General features: G+C 40.8%; 1 protein-coding gene across 1 annotated transcript; it reads right to left on the bottom strand.

Moving 5' to 3' along the window:
• Positions 1–365: 365 nt before the first annotated feature.
• Positions 366–7,258, bottom strand: LOC131349062 (uncharacterized). Its single transcript, XM_058384402.1, has 6 exons — positions 3,386–7,258; positions 2,603–2,657; positions 1,713–2,344; positions 1,393–1,454; positions 1,158–1,303; positions 366–1,060 (listed from the first exon to the last, which is right to left on the bottom strand). Exons 2-6 carry the CDS (start codon positions 2,640–2,642, stop codon positions 969–971), a joined length of 972 nt encoding a protein of 323 aa, XP_058240385.1. The 5' UTR covers positions 2,643–2,657; positions 3,386–7,258; the 3' UTR covers positions 366–968.
• Positions 7,259–10,221: the final 2,963 nt, after the last annotated feature.

Genomic DNA, 10,221 nt, shown 5'->3' with positions numbered 1-10,221 from the left:
GATGGAGAAGCTACCTACAATATTTGGTCGACTGGGAGGGATATGGGCCCAAGGAAAGATCATAGGTAACCACACAAGACATCCTAGACCCAGCCCTTACTACTTACCAGAGGGAGCCGTCGCCCTGATTTTGACACTTCCAGGTTGCGATGGTACACTTCTGGTTTTATCTTCTGGATTAGCAGATTTAAAAACAGCAACTAAACGTGCACATCTTTGTTAAGTATTATTGTCTGTGTTACCAAGCTTTGTTATTTGCTCTATTGTTTGCTGTGTATTACCTTTGCCTGTTTCTATGGTTCACGATTTTTGCCTTTCCCTTTGAATTTGTTTGCTTCGCTAACTGTCTATCCTGGTTTCTGATTATCTTTGCCTGTTTTACTGACCCTGACTCTGTCTGACGATTTGAATTATTCTGCCTTGGTTTTCATTTTCATTAAACTGTTTTACTCTGCTTTTCATCAGCAGGGACTGTGGAACTTCTCAAGACTGATGGGAGGATGAATGTTCGATAAATGAGAGTTTATTTCATAAAAGGTTTATAGTTGCATTGCACACTGATTTACAGAAGTTATACAGAAGGGTTCATGTAAGAAACTAGCTGATTCAAGAAGGATCATATTTAGATTTAATAAATGAAAGACAGCAATCATCAGGACTGTTTAGGTAAGTCACCACATTAAATCCCCAGTTTCAACAATTCAAAGTCTCAGTATTTCTAATGAAACAAGATATTGCTCATTAGAATAAAATGCCCATATTCCCTTTGTTTTTTAAATGAAATATTAATCTGTAAAAAGAAAGCTTGTTACTGTTTTTGCTGAAAATAAAAAACAGTATGTGTTTCTTTACTTCAGTAGAACATGTCAGATTGATAAATATAAATACACTCTATTAATTATTATTTTATTTTTAATTATTAATTAATAATTATTATTATTGTGTATGTTTTCTGACCAGGTCTAGAGCTAGAAGTGCAATGCGAAAGAAAGTAGAAGTGATAGAAGAGACATGCAAATCATGAAGACTGAGCTGGCAATCACTGGTGGTGTTGAATTACCTGCAAAATATAAATATATATGTACAATTCAATGCACATTAATATTATTAATAATTAATAAGAAATGCAATAAAGTCTCTGCAAAGTCTGTACTGACCAACAGTCTGGGTGACACTGACCGAGCTTGGGTCAACTTTAAAGGTCAAGTTGCTGAGTCCGCTGACAAAGCTCTCTTTCACTTGGGCCGAAGTAACGTTACCTGAACTGAATAACACTGAGCTATTTGTCACAATAGAACCACTCCTGAAGAGACACACACACAGAGATACTTGTGAAAATTCAATCAGTGATCAATAAATAAATAAATATTCAGAGCATTTCTTCTTCCTTACCTAAATCCATTAATTTTCATGAAAAGGAATGTTGAAATTGTTTTCTTGTACAAAGGTCCAACCTAAAAAAAGAATAAAAAAATGAATCAGGTGATCAAAAGGCATCAAACCCACTAATAAACTAGTTTGGTCTAAGCTAATGCTCAAATTCATATTAATTTGTGGTTCATGGTATGTGAGTTGTATTTGACTTCACTGAAATTGAGACTATTAGAACCAGGTCCTTCAGGTTGTCTTATGTAGCAATACAAGTGCAAAAGGTCTCATGTTTTAGAAGAATTACATAAATTGTAAACGGTGCCATTATCTCTAAAACATACCTCAGAACTGATATTGTTAGCTTTATCTTTAAACTGTTGAGAGTTTGGGTTAGCCAGGGCTGGAACAAAGCTTTCATTGACGCTGAAGATCAAGAGGAAAACTGCAGCTGGTGATACAGTGGTTGAAGTTATGGTCGTTGAAGTAGTGGTTGCATCTGTACTTGTTTTCACAGCTGTGGCTGCTGAAGTAGTGCTTGAACCTGTGCTTGAAGGTATGGCAGATGTAGAAGTACTTGAACCTGTGGTTGTGCTTAAAGTTATGGCTGATGTTGGAGTACTTGAACCTGGGGATGTGCTTGAAGGTAGGGCTGTTGTTGGAGTGCTTGGGCTTGAGGGGCTTGAAGGTATGAATGCCGTAGGAGTGCTTGGGCCTGGGGATGGGCTTGAAGGTAGGGCTGTTGTTGGAGTGCTTGGGCTTGAGGGGCTTGAAGGTATGAATGCCGTAGGAGTGCTTGGGCCTGGGGATGGGCTTGAAGGTAGGGCTGTTGTTGGAGTGCTTGGGCTTGAGGGGCTTGAAGGTATGAATGCCGTAGGAGTGCTTGGGTCTGGGGATGGGCTTGAAATTGTGTTCGCTGAACTGCTGCTTGCTGTTGTGTTTGTGTCTAAAGTCATGGCTGGTGGGCTGATTAGCACTGTGTTTGGGGTTGAAGTCATAGTCATTGAAAAGATTAAAATAGAATTGTGGATCATAAAAAAAGTTATCTTATAAATTAAAAATTGATGCTACTTAAACAGAAAACAAGACATAAACACTAAGTGGCTTTATAAATCTGAATCACAGATCTGGTTTTATCTATGATGAGGTTAGTAAAAAAAAAAAACATAAAGCAGTATTTATTTTCCATGAAACATTTCTCCCAAATATTCACTGCCCAAAAGAGAACACTTACCTGTCAGACACAAAATAGTCAGTAAAACTCGCCAATCCATTGTGTTGTTTATAATCTAAAATAAACAAAACAAATAATAAGTCTTTTTCAGCATTATCGCCCCAAAGTGACCAAATTACACTGAACTTGGTGTGTGCCACTCAGGCCTCGTGGTAAGCAACGATTTTTACACTGACTTTTAATGAACAAATGCAATGCAGAGATCTGTGAAATATCATGAAACTTGGTGCATATCCATGGCTGCTAATACCAACAAAGAGTACAAAGTCACTCCAACAAAGCTTATGTTTCTGTATCTGTACCATGGAATTTCACTGGACAACAGCAGTTGTACCATTTGCCTGAGCAAAAATGATGGTCAGAACCCTCTGTAGATGACAACGGTCTAGGACTTGTTTGCCAAATGACCCAGGGATTCAGGTAAAATAAGGAGCACAACAAATGGCTCAGAAATGTACCTTGAAGTTTGTCCTGTTTTGTGGCACTACAGAAATGGAAGGATTGACCCTAAATGTCATGCCTGGGTAATTTGGACTGTTCGTAATTAATGTGCAAAAATCCAACAAAAGGTTCCACAAGCTGCCACAGGCTCCCAGAGGGAGAGTGTGGGAAATAATGAAAACTACAGTAGGTGTAGAGCATTTTCTGACTTTTTATAACATACTTACATCAACTATATATGTATTTCATCTTTTTTAACAATTATCTTTGATATAAAAATTCATTGTAAAATATTCCATCATGTACACAGCATGTAGACTGGAGACGAAAGTCATTACTCACCTCAGGTGTCTTCAGGTAGCAGATGTGGAGCGTTCTCTGCCCAGTGGCAGTGACAAAGTGTAAAATGTAGAGCAGGTAAATGGGATATTTAACCAGAATAACGATCTATGTACCATACAGTACTTGTGCCAAACCCATGATGTCAAAAGGGCCTGGGAGCCAATCACAGCTGAGGTGCTTGTTATTTCCCTGACAACCTGAAAAACCACATTTCTAACACGATGATGTTTCCTACATGTTGGTGTAATTACTCACAGTAAGATGAGGGAAATGTGAAAATAAAATCCAAAAAGTAATTATCATCAAGTAAAGTTTAATCATCTCAGAGGATCTTTTGTTCAGACTTTTACGTCACACTGGCGTCACCTTTCTCTAAACAAAAATAAAAAAAGGTTGAATCAGATTTTTAGATGAATTTTATCGTACGGAAGATAAGAAATAGTATTGTATACATTAATAATAGTAAGCTAATGCATATATGATGTTTAACTAGTTTTCCACCTTATTTGCTTTGAATGTTAAACCACTGAAAGCATGAATTTGTCCCACAGAAGCTGCTTAATATCTGTGACACTTTATCTGAAGAGCTTTAAGAAAAGGAGAAACAGAAAGAAGACCATTGACTAGCATGAGAGCAGCAGCTGCTATAGTTGTAATGATTGTGTGTTCCTGGACTGGTTAGTGCTGTTTCCTTATGTGCTGAAACTCATTCATCTGTAGACAGTCAGTGTGTAGAACCTGACCCTGCTCTGGTAGTGACCTACCCAATGATGTCTTTCAGAAGAGTTTCAAATGACCGCCAGCATTTACTGGAAAGTGGATGAAGAAGTAGCTAATCCTTGTGTGTTTCTGTATCAATTACACCAAACCTAAGACGCTGTTCAAAACAACAGTCCTAGTAACCAAAGCTGTGGGGATGTTTTCTGACAAATCAGACAAATCTCCAGTTTAGTCATTCAGAATTTTGCATCTCATATAAAAATAATTATTTTTGTCAGAATAATTGTTTTGTTTGCTGCATGTTTGCTTTATTTTAGGAATTTAACAATGAAAAGCAAACTGACATAGTGTTCATCATAATAACGATAAAGTGTTATTTACTTCACTAGTGTAGGGCAGAGTGTTCAACAAAAACCTATACATCTCTTTCTCATCTTCACTTTGGCTTTAAACCTGAAGCGTCAGAGCAATCAAACCCGGACTCAAAGTAAACAAGTCACACAATTTTAACAACGAAATCCAGATGAAAACATGACCTGTGTAAGATTGACATGACACTAAGATTTATATAAAGTACAAGTTTTGAGCTGCTCAGGGATGAAGCAGGGTTTGTCCAGATCACTCTAGATTTACTAAAAACCAACAAATGTCCCTAATTTCTCTAAACAAACTTAGACATACAGAACTATAATTCCTAATAGGAATGTAACTGAATAGGAAAGAACAGATAATATCTCAAACACCAGATATGAATAAGAGAGGTATGTAGCAGAGATGAAATGGAGTGCAACAAACATTCACCCAAGCAGGAAGTTGATACTTTCACAAGTAAACCTGATATGAAGCTGAGATATGATGCTCATTGTGGTAAAGAAGGAAAACATTCTGTAATGGGAATGTGCAGGGCAACCTGGCACCAGTGCTGCCACACACACACACACACACACACACACACACACAGAATAACTTCCTGGTCTGTATAGTCGTTTTTTATTTTTAAGATCCTCACAAATCTCTAGTTAAAACGAGAAACTGAGACTGTAGATGGTCCAAAACAAAAAACCCTTCTGGTTTCAACTGTGGTCACTTAGTGTTTCCATGAATGACCAACAGAGTCGTGAAAATTCCGAGCATTAAACACGTTCTGTACCGAGACCCAGACAGACGCAGGTATGTCAGACAACACCATCAGCACTGTAAAGGTAAAAAAATTAAGGGGTTTCATATCAAATTCCCTTCAAGCCTCATCATATTATTATCTACTGATAATTTACACCAGACACTGAAAGTAAACTGGATGATTCCAGGAAACAGAAAGTCTGTGTGCACTTAGATAATATTTATTAAACTGATTAATTGAATTAAACTGATCTTTTGCTGAAATGAAGGAAATCTGTGCAGAATTCACACCGGATTTTCTCTGCTAACACTGAACATGTCTTTCTCTCTACAGTGGGTCCATCAGCAAACACACTGAAGATCATAAACCTCAAACTTCTTTAGAGTCAGACTGCATCCTGCTCAGCAGATTAGACTCCACCATCACTGTGAGACGCTAGCCCATGCGCCGTACAGACCACTCGCTACGCTGACGTCTGATCCTGACGTCCAGATCGTTAGGACTGTAGAGTCCACCGCTTTTGTTGTAAAGAGTTCTCTCTGTAAATTTGGAGCAGATAATAATACTTTTAATGAGACTCTGTGACAGACGCGGGCGTCTCATGTGACCGCTGTAATGATCCTGGTCGAGTTTTTCTAGCCTGGTTTGTCCTGTTTGCTGATCCTATGACTCTAGCCTGTTTTTTTCCCTTTTTTTCACATTAGCCTCTGTCAGTCATCTCATCGTTTCTGTTTTTCTGATTAAAACTACCACCAGAAACACTACAATACTGTAGAGTTTATTTGAAGGAGTGCACTATAGGGTACACAGAGGGACTGAATGAATTGGGTTTAAAGCTCCTGACTGCAGCTTCACGCCGGTTTCAGCTCATTAGATCAGGAACACTGCAGATTCACATCAGAGCATAATTATAATATGAAATATAAAGCTTTAGGTCATGAGATTAATGCTGGTGCTCTGATATAATGAGTGAGGTATCTCACTGGACAACATGGCATCGTTCCTGTCCATCAGACAGCACTGACCTGTGTGTCGTGTAGATTAATGGTACAGAAGGTCTGTAGAACTTATAAAATCAGAAGCTGAACTCTGAAAGGTAATTAAACCCAAAACCACACAGGACTCCTCCCAAACACACCTCTTACAACCACAGCTGCTCTGGCATTCCAACAAGTTAAAAGTGATAATACAACCTCGAAGCCTGGCTATGGTCCAAATCCAGTTCACTGACCTGAAGCGGTTTCAGCACATCAGTGTGAGCTCCAGCCTCAGACTCCAGGAAGAAATCACTGAAATCTCTGCAGGTTTATGAGTGATGGGTAAAAATGCTGATAAACAAACACCACAAGCTGGAATATCACCTCTGAGGGGAAAACCCCGAGACCGTGATCTGCAGTGAGATCTTCAGCAGCGTTGTCTCTCTGTCTCCAGGCTTCAGCAGCATCATCTACACTGTTCACTACTCCAGGGTCTTGTCCTGACTGTCCCCAACTCTCCTCCTGGGCAGTGTCCATGTCCAGGCCCCTGACAGCTGGAGGCTCGGTCACTCCGGCTCTGTGTCCACTGCCTGCTCTTTTACTGTCATATTTGTTTTTGTTTTTTTTGCTGGTTTTTTGGTGTTGTAACTGATGCGCAGGACAGGTTGATTATTTTTTATAAATCATGTACACACTCTTTTATTCTTCATATAACACGATAATATCAAGGATGGAAATGGGGAGAGAGAGAGAGAGAGAGAGAGAATGATGTATTTCTATAAAGATCTAGAAGAAATAAAGGATATTGAAGCAAACTGCAGCATTTCGGCTCCGCTCCTGTTCCAGCTCATGGACTTTAGTAGGGTCAGTAGAGTGAAATGGTGTTTTTCTGATTACTGACTCATGAGAAAAATCATTCACACTTCAAAGAACTGAGCAACTGATGATGTCTGTGATTCTCTGGTTGTTAGTGTTGGGTTCAGGGTGAGTCCGAGTTCTGAGTCAGAACTGAGGTCAGGGTTTTGGTTAAAGGTGTGTGTGAAGTGTGTATGGTGTGTGTGAAGTGTGTATGGTGTGTGTGAAGTGTGAGTGGTGTGTGTGAAGTGTGAGTGGTGTGTGTAAAGTGTGTATGGTGTGTGTGTGAAGTGTGTATGGTGTGTGTAAAGTGTGTGAAGTGTGTATGGTGTGTGTGAAGTGTGTATGGTGTGTGTGAAGTGTGAGTGGTGTGTGAAAAGTGTGTGAAGTGTGTATGGTGTGTGTGAAGTGTGTATGGTGTGTGTGAAGTGTGTATGGTGTGTGTGAAGTGTGTATGAAGTGTGAGTGGTGTGTGTAAAGTGTGTGAAGTGTGTGAAGTGTGTATGGTGTGTGTAAAGTGTGTGAAGTGTGAATGGTGTGTGTAAAGTGTGTGAAGTGTGTATGGTGTGTGTGAAGTGTGTGAAGTGTGTATGGTGTGTGTAAAGTGTGTGAAGTGTGTATGGTGTGTGTGTGAAGTGTGAGTGGTGTGTGTAAAGTGTGTGAAGTGTGTATGGTGTGTGTGAAGTGTGTATGGTGTGTGTGAAGTGTGAGTGGTGTGTGTGGTGTGTGTGAAGTGTGTATGGTGTGTGTGAAGTGTGTATGGTGTGTGTGAAGTGTGAGTGGTGTGTGTAAAGTGTGTGAAGTGTGTGAAGTGTGTATGGTGTGTGTAAAGTGTGTGAAGTGTGTATGGTGTGTGTAAAGTGTGTGAAGTGTGTATGGTGTGTGTAAAGTGTGTGAAGTGTGTATGGTGTGTGTAAAGTGTGTGAAGTGTGAGTGGTGTGTGTAAAGTGTGTGAAGTGTGTATGGTGTGTGTGAAGTGTGTATGGTGTGTGTGAAGTGTGAGTGGTGTGTGTGGTGTGTGTGAAGTGTGTATGGTGTGTGTGAAGTGTGTATGGTGTGTGTGAAGTGTGTATGGTGTGTGTGAAGTGTGTATGGTGTGTGTGAAGTGTGTGACGTGTGTATGGTGTGTGTGAAGTGTGTATGGTGTGTGTGAAGTGTGAGTGGTGTGTGTAAAGTGTGTGAAGTGTGTATGGTGTGTGTGAAGTGTGTATGGTGTGTGTGAAGTGTGTATGAAGTGTGAGTGGTGTGTGTAAAGTGTGTGAAGTGTGTATGGTGTGTGTGAAGTGTGTATGGTGTGTGTGAAGTGTGTATGGTGTGTGTAAAGTGTGTGAAGTGTGTATGGTGTGTGTGAAGTGTGTATGGTGTGTGTGAAGTGTGTATGGTGTGTGTGAAGTGTGTGAAGTGTGTATGGTGTGTGTAAAGTGTGTGACGTGTGTATGGTGTGTGTGACGTGTGTATGGTGTGTGTGAAGTGTGTATGGTGTGTGTGAAGTGTGTATGGTGTGTGTGAAGTGTGTATGGTGTGTGTGAAGTGTGTATGGTGTGTGTGAAGTGTGTGAAGTGTGTGAAGTGTGTATGGTGTGTGTGAAGTGTGTATGGTGTGTGTGAAGTGTGTGAAGTGTGAGTGGTGTGTGTAAAGTGTGTGAAGTGTGTATGGTGTGTGTGAAGTGTGTATGGTGTGTGTGAAGTGTGTGAAGTGTGAGTGGTGTGTGTAAAGTGTGTATGGTGTGTGTGAAGTGTGAGTGGTGTGTGTAAAGTGTGTGAAGTGTGTGAAGTGTGTATGGTGTGTGTGAAGTGTGAGTGGTGTGTGTGAAGTGTGTATGGTGTGTGTGAAGTGTGTATGGTGTGTGTGAAGTGTGTGAAGTGTGTATGGTGTGTGTGAAGTGTGTATGGTGTGTGAAGTGTGTATGGTGTGTGTGAAGTGTGTGAAGTGTGTGAAGTGTGTATGGTGTGTGTGAAGTGTGTATGGTGTGTGTGAAGTGTGTATGGTGTGTGTGAAGTGTGTATGGTGTGTGTGAAGTGTGTATGGTGTGTGTGAAGTGTGTGAAGTGTGTATGGTGTGTGTGAAGTGTGTATGGTGTGTGTGAAGTGTGTGAAGTGTGTATGGTGTGTGTGAAGTGTGTATGGTGTGTGTGAAGTGTGTATGGTGTGTGTGAAGTGTGTATGGTGTGTGTGAAGTGTGTATGGTGTGTGTGAAGTGTGTATGGTGTGTGTGAAGTGTGTATGGTGTGTGTGAAGTGTGTATGGTGTGTGTGAAGTGTGTGACGTGTGTATGGTGTGTGTGAAGTGTGTATGGTGTGTGTGAAGTGTGTATGGTGTGTGTGAAGTGTGTATGGTGTGTGTGAAGTGTGTGAAGTGTGTATGGTGTGTGTGAAGTGTGTGAAGTGTGAGTGGTGTGTGTAAAGTGTGTATGGTGTGTGTGAAGTGTGTATGGTGTGTGTAAAGTGTGTGAGGTGTGTATGGTGAGTGTGAAGTTTGTATGGTGTGTGTGAAGTGTGTGACGTGTGTATGGTGCGTGTGAAGTGTGTATGGTGTGTGTAAAGTGTGTGAAGTGTGTATGGTGTGTGTGAAGTGTGTATGGTGTGTGCGAAGTGTGTGAAGTGTGTATGGTGTGTGTGAAGTGTGTATGGTGTGTGTAAAGTGTGTGAGGTGTGTATGGTGTGTGTGAAGTGTGTATGGTGTGTGTGAAGTGTGTATGGTGTGTGTGAAGTGTGTATGGTGTGTGTGACGTGTGTATGGTGTGTGTGACGTGTGTATGGTGTGTGTGACGTGTGTATGGTGTGTGTGAAGTGTGTGACGTGTGTATGGTGTGTGTGAAGTGTGTGAAGTGTGTATGGTGTGTGTGAAGTGTGTATGGTGTGTGTGAAGTGTGTATGGTGTGTGTGAAGTGTGTATGGTGTGTGTGAAGTGTGTGACGTGTGTATGGTGTGTGTGAAGTGTGTGACGTGTGTATGGTGTGTGTGAAGTGTGTATGGTGTGTGTGAAGTGTGTATGGTGTGTGTGAAGTGTGTATGGTGTGTGTGAAGTGTGTGACGTGTGTATGGTGTGTGTGAAGTGTGTATGGTGTGTGTGAAGTGTGTGAAGTGTGTATGGTGTGTGTGAAGTGTGTGAAGTGTGTATGGTGTGTGTGAAGTGTGTGACGTGTGTATGGTGTGTGTGAAGTGT

The sequence above is a fragment of the Hemibagrus wyckioides genome, linkage group LG29 (genome assembly GCF_019097595.1).
Source record: "Hemibagrus wyckioides isolate EC202008001 linkage group LG29, SWU_Hwy_1.0, whole genome shotgun sequence".
Lineage (NCBI taxonomy): Eukaryota > Metazoa > Chordata > Actinopteri > Siluriformes > Bagridae > Hemibagrus > Hemibagrus wyckioides.
Note: the sequence above shows the minus strand (reverse complement) of the source record. Positions and strands in the feature narration are given on the sequence as shown.